General features: G+C 49.8%; 1 protein-coding gene across 1 annotated transcript in view; it reads left to right on the forward strand.

Annotated features, from left to right (window-relative positions):
• Window positions 1-2,857: 2,857 nt before the first annotated feature.
• CACNA1E (calcium voltage-gated channel subunit alpha1 E) overlaps window positions 2,858-12,695 on the forward strand; it is a 237,343-nt gene continuing 227,505 nt past the window's right edge. Inside the window, exon 1 of the mRNA XM_087827824.1 lies at window positions 2,858-3,885. Coding sequence (XP_087683950.1) covers window positions 3,620-3,885 — 266 coding nt within the window. The 5' untranslated portion in view covers window positions 2,858-3,619. The remainder of the gene's footprint in view (window positions 3,886-12,695) is intronic.

Raw genomic sequence — 12,695 nt, forward strand, 5'->3', positions numbered from 1 at the left:
ACTGCTGATTTGTCCACCAAATCAGAGTTATAAAACATGGGTTGCCAGGCTGAGGACAGAGGTTTAGAATTGGCTTTATGTAAACTGAAAACTATTAAACACACATAAGGTACTGTTTAGTTATTAAACTTGTAGTCCTCTGGGGTTGGGAGAATGGAGGCATTGGAGAACATGAAAGCAGCTCATGGATCTCAAAAGTTTCAAGAGCTGTGACAGCCCGGATGGGGGAATATGAGCATGTGCTTTGCTCCCTTAGGCCAAGTCCATTCCTAAAGACATTTATGCCATCCTCTTTGCCTCTGTCCTCTTGGGCTGCAAGAATTCTCATCTGTAACTCCCGTAGAGGTGCTCATAGTCCTAAGGGTCGTCAATATTGCCCCCAACCCATGAATGTGTGATCCCTGTCTCCTCAGAAGGGAGGAAGGCAAGTCACAATCCCGTGGGTCCTCACATTTCCGTGTGTAATAATACCCTGTCTAGCAGCCACAGAGGACACAGGACGTTGTAGAGAGAGGAGTGGGCATGAGTACTGGATCTCTGTTGAGTGGGTGATCTTGAAGACACAAGTCAAGGGTTCCTGATCACCCAAGAACCTCTTCTGGGAGGGAGAACTTTGGCGAGCCCTGCCTCCTCTGAGCAGGAACAAACAGGCCTGCCGCTCTCCAGCCCGCTGAGGCCAGGACACCAAGGAAAGAGGTGAAGTCGCAGTGTGAGAATGAGGTTCATCATTCTAGCCAGTAAGGTTAAAGGATCTAATTTAATCCAAGAAGAGGATGCATTATTTTTGTCATCTGTTCATTATTGTATCCACAGTGACTAAAACAGTGCCTGGTGCTCAAAAACATTTGCCAAATGGAATGATTTGAATGAATCTTGTGCTATGGATTATGGTTCCACCTGAAAGCATGGATTTGATCATTTCTGAAAGCCCTTTCTAATTCTATATATTACAGGGTTACTGAGACAGCCACTTGTGACTGGTTCTCAGTGACTAACGGGATGATGGGACTTCATGGTTCATAGCACCATCTTTCCTTTTCCTTCTGACTAAGTAGGTATTCAGACAGTTAAGGGAGGTAGGACAGGGGAAGGCAGTCATGTGAAAGCACAGGTCTAATTAGAACCGACTCACTTTTCATCGTAATTTGCCTGAAATGGGCTTCCCTGAATCAAAAGGTCAACATGCTGTCCCCAAGGGCAGCAGTGCCTAGTGGGGTGGACATGTTGAGACCATTCCTTTGGTTTTTCCAGAACCCAGAGAATTTCCCTTCACACAGGTACATACATTGTCTCACAGTAGACCCTTGTCAGTGCTCACATGGCCTTGCCCACACACAGACACATACACCTAGGAACACACTGCCTGTCACTCAGACACACCTCCCCTCCCACCAGGTCATCTCATGCACAGAGACACTGCCTGTTATAGGAGGGAAGCCAGACTTGCCCAGGATGTGCAAGAGAAGGGGGAGGGAGAAAGCTCCTTCTCTTCCGTTGCTCAGGTGGGAGGATTTGGATAGGACTGTGTGTTGAGGCCAAGGCAGAAAAAAGGGTAAGGTGTGCTCTAGCTGGTGTGGACATGGAAAGGGACAGCTGGTACCTGTCCTTGATCCAAACCATTGAGCTACTTGTGGAGAAGGACTTGGTTGCTAAACTAGGGACTTTCTCTAGGGCTTAGAGTCCGCCTTACCCAATTCTGCAGCTCACATACTAATTCTGTTTTTATCTTCATTAATGTGGTGGGTTTGAGGAAGTCAGTGGAGCTGGCTTGGGGGTAGAAATGGGAGTGGGAGGATCCTCCCAATTGTTAAGATTTTGAGAAGGGGAGTTTTAGCCCAGAACTCGCCATCTAGGGCCCAGACATCTGGACCACCCTTCCAGGAACAGAGGAGCAGGGCTCTGCTAGAGCCAAATCCAAGAGGCGGCCACAGATCGCACTGTAGGGAGAGGGAGGGCAGATACTCTGGCCTGGGAGCTGGCACCAACACCAGAGTGTGGAGCCCCCAGAAGTCCTGGCGTCCCACAAGGGACCTCCAGGCTGTTAAATGGGGAGTTACTGAGTGGGCACTTCGTCTGTGGAAATCCCTGGGCGTCATTTGTGGAGCTTGGGAGGTCCGTAGGAGCGTGAACGCGGCCGGGTGCACGGGGTGCGGGGCGCAAAGGCGTGGACTCCGGGCTACGGCAGCAGGCCAGACAGCGCATTGAGCTGGCCCCTGGACAGAAGGCGCCAGCGCATGCACGCGTGCCCGTGCGCCCCCTCCAGGCCTCTGCTTCTGCAGAGACGCCGCTAGCTGCGCCCGCTCCTCTTCTCTTGGCCTTACTCGGGGACGGCCACTCTTCTCGGACCTTTGCAGAGGTGTTGGCCCTCTCCCCTGTGGCACAATCAGCCAAACCAGTCCCGCATCCCAGGGACCTCCAGACAGCTGGCCAGGGTCCTGCCAGCGTCATCCCCGCCCCTCCAAGCCTCGCCAGCCCCGCCCCCGCTTCCCGTGGAGCCCCCGCGCAGGCCTCGCGGAGCCTCTGCGCTCGGCTCGCTCCCCCCGTCCCCGCCTGCGCCTTGTGCCCTGCTCCGCGCCGAGCCCGCGGTGGGAGTGGAAGAGGAAGACCGAGTCCACTGTAAGCGAGCTGGGTCCTCGGCAGGCCACCGCGGCCGCCGCTGAGCTCCTCTCTGCAACCTGTTCCTCCCGGCCCGGAGCTCGCCGCCCGCCGCCCGCCGCCCGCCGCCCGCCGCCCGCCGCCCGCGCGGCGCCCGCCCTCTCCGGCGCAGCCGCGGATCGCTGTTGCCTGCTGATCGGGGAGGCGGCCGCGGCCGGCGCTCCGGGCGGATGCTGGCACTCGGGCTTCGCTGCTGTCTGGATGCCGCTCAACTTCTCTCCTAGGCGCAGGAGCTTTGAAGTCATTTGTCTCTCTCCGGTTGGATCGACTTCTTATTTTGATATTTTGGGCGTTGCGGTTTACGCAGGAACCTCGATACCGCTCTCCCCCCTCCCTCTCCCTCTTTCAACCTTTGGATGCGTCTGTACTGGCAGATTGAAAGACCCAAGTCTTGGCTGTGGAATTTCTTGGATGGACTTGCAGGGGCTGGTGTTGTCAAGCATGTCACCATAGCCCTGTCCTTGTCTTTTTGTTGTTGGTAAAGTTCTTTTGTTTTCATTTTTTTTTTCCTTCCCCCACTAATAAATCACCAAACTGTTACCTAGCAGGCCGGTACCTGCCTCTCCCAGGACTAGGTGGTTCGTCTGCCAGAAGAGGAGCTATGTTGGAAGAGCAGCCTACTCCACCCCTCTCCTCTCCAGCCCTTGAACGCCACCGCACACTGGCATTTTGAAAAAAAAAAATTGCCTCCAGAATCTGAGCACCCCCCAGTCCTCTCCTCCCCCCTTTTTTAACTCCTTGAGGAATGGAGCTTTGCAGAGGTTGTATTTAGATTCAACAGTTCCGAGCAGCGGGGTCGCTGCTGCCGTCTCTCCAAAGAGCTCGCGAGGCTCCCCGGAGGCGGTGGTCCCTCCCGCCCGTCTGGATGCGGCTCTGAGTCTCCGTGTGTCTTTCTGCTTGTTGCTGTGTGCAGGTGTTTGGCCGCGATCACCTTTGTGTGTCTTCTGTCTGTTTAAACTTCAGGATGGCTCGCTTCGGGGAGGCGGTGGTCGGCAGGCCAGGGTCTGGCGATGGAGACTCGGACCAGAGCAGGAACCGGCAAGGAACCCCCGTGCCAGCCTCGGGGCAGGGGGCCGCCTACAAGCAGTCGAAAGCGCAGAGGGCGCGGACTATGGCTTTGTACAACCCCATTCCTGTCCGGCAGAACTGTTTCACCGTCAACAGATCCCTGTTCATCTTTGGAGAAGATAACATTGTCAGGAAATACGCCAAGAAGCTCATCGATTGGCCATATCCTTTCTTGCCCATCATAACTCCCCTCTCTCTCTCTGCATTTCTTGGGTGAGAGGGGAAAACAAGCATGGAATTTATCCCCCATTCCCTTCCTGGTGCCAATTTTCCCCTTTGCTGAAGTGCACTCTTTACTTCGGTGCATCTAAGGGGCAAGCTTGGTGCCATAGAGACCAGTGTGGGCACTAGTGGTTTCCAAGGTAAGACTTTTGGTTTTTGATATTTCCTGTGTGGCAATTTCTAGCATCCCTGGGTGTGGGTTGTTGCGGTTTTGTTTGATTCCCAAGGCCCCCTAGTCCCTTCACATTGAAAGGGTTGCCCTAACCTCAGGGCTTTCTTTCATACTTGCCTCAGAATCACCCCTTTACTCCCATCCCCACAAGCTGGAGAGAGAACTGCATTATCTGCCTGTAGCAGAGGTCCAGGCTCCAGGAGGGGATTTCTCAGTTCAGAAACTTCAAGACCTCTGGGCCAAAACCCTGTGGACAAATAGATAAAATAAAACAGGCTTTGCCTGGAGACCCAGCTAACTCTGGGGACTAAGTTGAAGTTCCATTGAAAGTAAAGTGAATGAGTGTGTCAGGGGAGGCAGTCTCTAATGACACAGCCCAAACAGCTCAGCTGGAGTTCTCTTCTGAGCCTGGGAAGAGTGGCTCACAGGGTCCCTCCTTTCCTTAGCCCTGAACGGGGTACCCCACTGAGTGCTCTCCCAGTGCCCAGGATCCAGGCAGATCTGCTGGGCCTGAATTCATTTGCTGAAGACTGCAGCAGCTGAGTCCAGAGGTGTGCAAGCAATCTGCCTCTCCCTAGCTCCAAAGGAACTGCTCTCCACAGTAAGCTGGTGGGGTGTCTCTGGTGGTGGCAGTGTCAGGGTAAACCGGCATAGGAGCTCCTTTGCAGGTTTAAGCAAGTGCACCAAATGCAGGCTGCTGATTAGGCATCTCACTGCCTGTTCTTCACTGAGAATTTGGGCATCTGTCTGGCAAGATCTTTAGGAATTGGGGCTTGATGGGTGGTGAGGGGGATTAGTAGGAAGCAAGTCAGTGGGGTGATGGTAAATATGGGGATAGCTTGGAGACACGGGACTCTGATGCTTGTGGAGAGAGATTTCTTGGGAAGGATGCACCTGCAAAGGAGGCCCCACCTCTTTTCCCTTCCCTCCCTCCTCCACACCCCCACCCTCCAGGTGTGCGTCACTGAGACAGCTGGAGCCGCGCTGGGTCCCTACTGTCAAGGAGGCATGCTGCTAGCTCCCTTCAGGGCCTGGGCATCTCTCTGCTCCCCCAGCCCAGTCTCTGCTCTTCCCCTCCCTCCTCCCTAGTTCCCTGCCTCAGCAGCACCGTGATTGGCTGGCGCCTGGTACTTCCAGGCAGCACCCCTCATTAGAAATGAAGGAGCATCTCTAAGCAGATATTCCTGCTGGTGCACGCACCCTCCCACAGCCACCCCTGGCTGGGCTTCCTCTCCCCTACTCCCCGCACTCCCCTCCCCCTCCCACCCACGCAGAGTGACGGGGCCATTCTGTGTCTGAGTGAAACGCGTGGAGGGTGGGGGTATCGGGGAGGGAAGCAACCGGGTCCCTGCAGCTCCGCCTGCCTTTGCGCTGCACAAAGCACACGGGGCTCATTGTGTGGCACGCTGCGGCCGCAAACACGCCTCCAGCCGGGCTCAGTCCCCCAGCAGGGCCCCTCCCCGCCCGCCCGCTACGCTCCCTAACATTGCCCAGCCTCCGGTGCCGCTTCATCGCGCACCTCTCCCAGGGGCGCGTGTACTCAGACCGGCGCCTGCGTTTCCTCGCGGTAGACAAAGCCGCCCAGCGGTCCCGCGGGTGACAGAATGTGCCCGCAGTCATTGCTGGCACCTTGGACAGCGCCACCGAACTGCCCTGGAGGCCAGGGCTCCACCGTCACCCAGGTCAGCGCCTCGGGCGCTCTCTGCGCGGCGCCTACTCCAGCCACGTGGTCGCTGCTGCTCACGTTTCCTCTCCCGCTGCCAAGCGCCGCCTTCCCGCCAGGGGCGGGAGCGAAAGGGGGGGCTCTGGGCTTTCCCCCCTTTCCTTGTCTGGGCCAGGACGGGCTAACCAGTCAGAAGGAGCCGAGGGGAGGCCAGGGAGTTCCTTTCGCATACTCAGTGCCTTGGCTGTGAGCCCTCCCCAGTGGTCCCCTCTGTCCCCATGGTTGGAAGTTTCCCAGCGGTTCTACAGCAGGTAGGCGGTTGTAACAGTGTTCAGAGAACATCTGTTAAGGTGTGTAGAGGAGCCTGGTTGGCAGATTTAAAATACACCACGTTTGCTTTTTTTCTCCCGATTGTACAATGTAACCAGCATACCTTCCCTCTGGGGGTGACCATGGGGGAACATTGTGCTCCCGTGGGCTCTGCACTTTCTCTAATACCACCCGCATCTAAGTTCCTAGTCTCTCTTCCCTTCCTTTCTAAACACCCAGCTTCCCGAAATACCTTGCTTTTACCTACCTGGAGTCAGGGTGAGATTCCGTTACCTGTCAAGCTTTAGAATGAGTCTGTCTGGGTTCAAGTCTCCTTCCTTCAGCAGCTCTGTGACCTTGAAAAGCCACTTCATTACTCTGCGACTCAGTTTCCTTATTGGTAAAATGAGGAAGGTGATCATGAGTTAATAAGTATCAAGTTGCTAGAATATTGCCCAGTTGCCTGACAAACACTGGCCATTATTATTAGTGAGGCTCTTCAGAAATCTCAGGATACCTTAAGGGAGGGGTCTTAGTTCCAGGTGAACTAAGTCTTCTAGATTTTTGCTTCTCAAAGACAGCAAGGAACAGCATCCTTATCACCTCTTGATAAAAATTCGGAATCCCAAAGCCCCACTTCAGAGTTACTAAGTCATAATCTGCATCTGAGTAAGATCCCCAGGGGATTCATATGCACATTAAAGTTTGAGAAGCACTTCTCTGCTCACTGTAAGAGGCACATTTTGAAAAAAAGAAGGTTCAGAAGACTTGTCAAGACCTGCCTTGAACTGACCTGCGCACTTGCAAGATGCTGGAGGATTTTCAATATTTGGTGTGCTATGCTTTCTGAGACTTATACACCCTTAATAGGCTGCAGAAGGTCTCCGGACTTGGGAAGTAATGTGCACCCTTGTGTGCTGTTAGTGGTCCCTTAACACTGCATGTTACTCGTCTTTAATCAGATTGGGTGGAAAAGATGAGTTAACTAAAAGGAATGATTTAATTTATACTTGTAGGACTCAAACTTGCAGAGGGTAATGTTATCCAGTTATTAATATGGAAGGTGTAGTTCTTATGGGAAGAAATGCCTAAGATAGCCCAGATTTGGCATGAAAGATGGTAGCATGTCAACAGCCCACTCTGAATGTGTTTCATTTTTCTTGGAAGCGACATCTGCATCGGGAGATAATTTTATTTTCTTATGGCACTCTCTTCTGCAGTGGAGACCATAACCTTTTTGAAAATGCTAATCTGATTTAAAACTTGGTATTACATTTTATATTATGATTCCTCCTTTTCTTTCTTGCTCATCTAATATTTCTAACAAAAACGTTCTCTTATTCTCAGGGAATTGGCTGCTCTGAATGTCATTCCACGTTCCCTGTGCCATATGCTTACCAGCCTAGTCCTCTGTGCCCAGGCCCAGTTACCCTGTGGACAGACAGGGTCTTCCTCATGGTCTGTGAGATGCCTTGCACTTGTTTGCACTTTGCCAGGTGCTTGGTTGAGGGGAAGGAATGGTATGTCTGACTCAGAGACCGTGCTGGTGATGGCCAAGGGGAGATTTTTCCCTGTGGGTGGTGTGAGTCGTCTCAGCAGGGGAGCACGTTTCCGGTGGAAGTGAACGTGGTTTAAAGTAGGGCAATCACTGGGATGGTGGAGCTCATTACAGCAAACCTGTGGATACTCACTGATGATTTCTTGTTGCAGAGAATTTCATTGTAGCCCCAAAGAACTCTGGCCAGAAGTTATGTGCTGTATTGTGGTGAATTTCCCATTGAAAATTGTCCATTTATTTTGGAGAATTTTGGTGAAGATTACTGAAAACTTTAGTTCCCGCATCTCCCACTTTGGCATGTGCTTTTCTCTTGCTTTGGTTGCCGAAAAATATGCAGCACCTTGCAGGATAGTAGACTGTAATCCTGGCAAGGATTTCGGGCTTGAGGTAACTAATGGATCATGAGTCACAGTGCCTTGATTAGGGCAGAGGGTGGCAACTAACAATGACAGAGCCTGTAATTATATCCTATGATCAGATACTGCAGGAAGGTTTCCCATCTGCTGTGTACCTGGGCTCAGATACAGACAGTGAAACAGCCACTGTAACTGGCACCAAGGCTACAGGACAACAGTCTTCATTTTCTAAGGCTCCCAGGGCAGCCTCCAAATGGCCCATTGTCTCTGCCCTTGAAACTCGGTGTGGGTAATGTTTCCTCTGGAACCCAAGCTATGACTTGTGTGGGGACCAGCTACAATTGGCATGCAACCTGGAAATCGACATGCAGTGAAGGAGTTTGACAGGAATGGCTGACTTGAGGATGGCAACAGGAATATCTTGGATGTGGCAGTTTTGTCTGTTGGCTGGCCTGCCATCATCTTCCCACTTGCTTTCCCTGCAGTGGGTCAGGGCGTACTGTGAATGAAAGGAGGAGGGAAATGCCGAGAATGGGTCTGCTTTTCCTTCTTTTGAAAGATCCAGACTCTAGAATTATTAGCTCCATCCAAAATTGCTTATCTCTTTTCAGCTGTTGCTGTATAAAATGTAGGTGTTTCCTCCCCTCAAACTCTGCTGCTTTCCCCTTCTTTATAGAAACAGCTGGTTTCTTTCCGACTTCATATTCTTGGTTAAAATAAAACTGAGTCAAGATTTGCTAAGCTAGCAGAACCCTTGCAGAACCTCTGACCCCTGTGTTCCCTCAGCAGACCAGTAGCCTCTCTCTGTCATTCCCAGGGCCGCCTGGGAAAGGGCAGCTCCCCAGCCAAAGCCCAGCCGAAGCCCAGCCTTACAATCCAACCCATCAGAGGCGACTGACCATATTATTTTATCACTGACCACAAAGATGCGACAGAGGGAACCTACACGTGATTATAATTGACACCTTTCTGTTGACGGCGTGAGACCGGCCCTTCCCTTCGCTTTCTCTCTCTCCCCATCTTCCTCTCCACCCTTTCCATCTTTACAGGTCTCCCTCTCTCATCTTTAGGTTCAGGCTTAGTGAATGATTCATTACCCATGTGAGTTTTTCCCAGGACTTTTGGAAAAGGAAGGCCGTTCGTGCTCTTTTTGGATCTGAGCAAGGTATCTTTTGGGGAATTGGGACTGGGACATGAGAAAGGATCCTGGGGGGAAACAATCTCTCTTTTAACAAGCCTTCTCTTGCTTGTTTTTAGAATGACTGCCTCTACCCAGTCCTCTTACATTTGGTGGGTGCCCATAAATATACAGCTACTCCCCTCCCCTATTCAGAGAATGTGGTTAACTAGAAGATATTTATGTCCTCAGGTACTTGCCACTCAGAATCCTCTGGTTGTCGTGGGTCTTCATGCTGGTAAATGCTGAGCCAGTGAGCCAAGAAGCAGGCTCTGTAACCGTTTCTTGTGAAATTCCAGTCAGTTCACACAGGAATTTGGAGGGGAAGTAGGCACCAAAATTAGTGTATAGCATCACCCCCCATCCCACCACCACTACCACCAGCACCACATGGCTTCTGAAACAGTCCCTTTGGTAGAGGGATAAATATGCCAGGACCCTGTGTCGGCGCCTCTTTTCCTGAGTATTTTGAATGTGCACAGAGATGACTTGTATGTGGTCACCAGTCATATAGAGAAACATCCACGTGAAAGAGAGACATCAATCGGTTGGTGTACGGGATGACCCTTCAACCAACTGAGCCACCCGGCCAAGGCTCCAGCATCACTTTTAATTAAAGACAGAAAGTATAGCACAAAGGTTTCAGCTTCCTCCAGCCTAGTGTTCTCTTATGTTTTAAGCCACTTCAAGGAGATGTCTAATGGTGTATTTGTGCCCACTGAGTGCCCCAAGAATGTTTACCTAAGTTTTCCATTTCCTGCATCTTTGGCCAATCTTTGTGAACTCTTGACCCATAATTGCCCAGGTCCAGGAGAACAGCACTGAATGACTTTAAAACACGTCAGTTCCCTAAGACAGCCCTATCCTGCAGAGCATTGGGCACTTCTTAGGAGCTTCTTCTCTTGCTGTATTTTGAGTTCCAAGTTTGTAGGACTAAACAGTTCCACTCTTAGCCTTCTTGAATATTGAAGAAAAAAGACCCATTTTTTAAAGTAGTTCATCCGGAGGCAGATGGTCAGAGTTTGGGATTATAACTCCAGGCTAAGCTCCAGTTACAGACTCCAGTGTTCCAGCCACCTGAGGGCTCCAGGGAAAGGCCCTGCCTGGCACCTGTGCTGAGTGTGGAGTGTGGTCTTTTTTGCTGTAGCAGGTTGATTTGGATTGCTGTTGGTTGCAGTTCCGCATAGTTTTGGTACTTTTTCACCCCTGCAATTGGTCTTGCTGCATTTAGTTCCCTGCCTCCCTGGAGAATTTGGAAAGCCTGTTTCAGAGGTATTCATTGGCTTTCTGGAAGGTTGTGTCCTTGAAGCCAGGGGGTGGGGGTGGGGCAGGGTATCTTTTTGACTCCCTCTTTCAACACCATCTCCTTCCCCAGAGGGTTGAAAAGCACTCTGCTGAGCAGTGGGTAACAAGTTAGAGTCACTGTCCAGGACCTGAAGATGCTTGTCAGGAATCGGGGATCAGGAGCTGGTATCATTTCCGTGGCTGAGGCACAGGGTTCTGGGAGTCGCCTCCTGGGCCCAGGGAAGAGGCTCTGAAAAACAGCACAAGGGGGAAATTAGTCCTCACAAGTCTTTTCCAGCCTTTAGCTTAGCGGGAGGCTTGAAGTTTTTCAAACTTTCCATGCCTCTCTCTCAATTTCCACACCATTGTCTCATGGGGCTGGTCAGAGTCAAAAAGCATGAAATGGATTTTCAACAGTCACTCACTAATGTCCTGGCAGTTTTCAGCTGTGTGCTATTGGGAACGCTTTTGCCACTGTTCTGTCAGCAACTTCTCTTTAGAACAGGTGATTTTCTTTATTGAATTTATTGGGGTGACATTTGTTAATAAAACCATACAGGCTTCTAGTGTACAACTCAATAAAACATCATCTTCATATTGCATCATGTACTCACCACCCCAAGTCAAGTCACTTTCCGCCACAATTTATTCCCCCTTTACCCTCTCCCACCTTTTCCCACTCCCCTTTCCTTCTGGCAATCACCATACAGTTATCTGTGTCTGTTTTTTTGTTTGTTTGTTTTTGTTTTTTGCTTGATTCTGCAGCTTTTTCACCCAGCCTCCCAAACCCCCTCCCCTCTGACAGCTGTCAGTCTCTCCTCTGTATCTATGACTCCGTTTCTATTTTGTTTGTTTATTTTGTTCATTAGATTCCACATATAAGTGAGATCCTGTGATATTTGTCTTTCTCTGACTGGCTTATTTCATTTAGCATAATAATCTCCAGTTCTATCCATGCTGTCACAAAAGCTAAAATTTCCTTCTTTTTTATGGCTGAGTTGTATTCCATTACATAAATGAACCACAGCTTTTTTATCCACACATCTACTGATTGATGGGCACTTGGGCTGCTTCCAGATCTTGGCTATTGTAAATAACTCTGCAATGAACATAAGGGGTGCATACATTGTTTTGAATTAGTGTTTCCAGTTTCTTCAAATATATTCCCAGAAGTGGGATCACTGGGTCATAAGGCAGTTGCATTTTAATTTTTTAAGGGAACTCCATACTGCTTTCGGCGTGGCTGCACCAATCTGCATTCCCACCGACAGTGCATTATGGTTCCCTCTTCTCCACATCCTTGCCAGCATTTGTTATTTGTTGATTTATTGATGCTAGCCATTCTGACAGGTGTGGTTTTAATTTGCATTTCTCTGATGATTAGTGGCATTGAACATTTTTTCATATGTCTATTGCCCATCTGTGTGTCCTCTTTGGGAAGCTGTCTCTTAAGGTCCTTTGCCCATTTTTTATTTTATTATTTTTATTTATAAAAAACATGTCTTTATTTTATTTTTAAATATATCTTTATTGATTTCAGAGAGAGGAAAGGAGAGGGAGAGAGAGAGAGAGAGAGAAACATCAGTTATGAGAGAGTCATTGATTGGCTTCCTCCTGCACACGCCCTAATGGGCATTGAGCCCGCAACCCAGGCATGTGCCCTGACCGGGAATCGAATCATAATCTCCTGGATCCTAGGTCGATGCTCAACCACTGAGCCATGCTGGCCAGGCCTTTGCCCATTTTTTAATTGGATTGTTTGTTTCTTGGTGTTGAGTTGTGTAAGTTCTCTATAAATTTTGCAAATTAACCCCTTTTGAGATGTATCATTGGTGAATATGTTCTCCTGTTCAGTGGGTTGTCCTTAGGTTTTTTTGCTGTGCAAAAGCTTTTTAGTTTGATGTAGTCCCGTTTGTTTAATTTTTCTTTTGTTTCCCTTGCCTGAGGAGATAATATCAGAAAAAATATTGGTATGAGAAATGTCTGAGCTTTTACTGCTTATGTTTTCTTCTGAGATTTTTATGGTTTCAAGACTTACATTTAAGCCTTTAATCCATTTTGAATTTATTCTTCTGTATGGTATAAGGAGTTGGTCTGGTTTCCTTTTTTTGCATGTACCTGTCCAGTATCCCCAGCACCATTATTGAATAGACCGTCTTTACCCCACTGTATGATGTTGGCTGTGGGTTTGTCATATATGGCCTTTATTACGTTGAGGTATGTTCCCTCTA

Source organism: Miniopterus natalensis, chromosome 19 (genome assembly GCF_054644295.1).
Source record: "Miniopterus natalensis isolate mMinNat1 chromosome 19, mMinNat1.hap1, whole genome shotgun sequence".
Taxonomy (NCBI): domain Eukaryota; kingdom Metazoa; phylum Chordata; class Mammalia; order Chiroptera; family Miniopteridae; genus Miniopterus; species Miniopterus natalensis.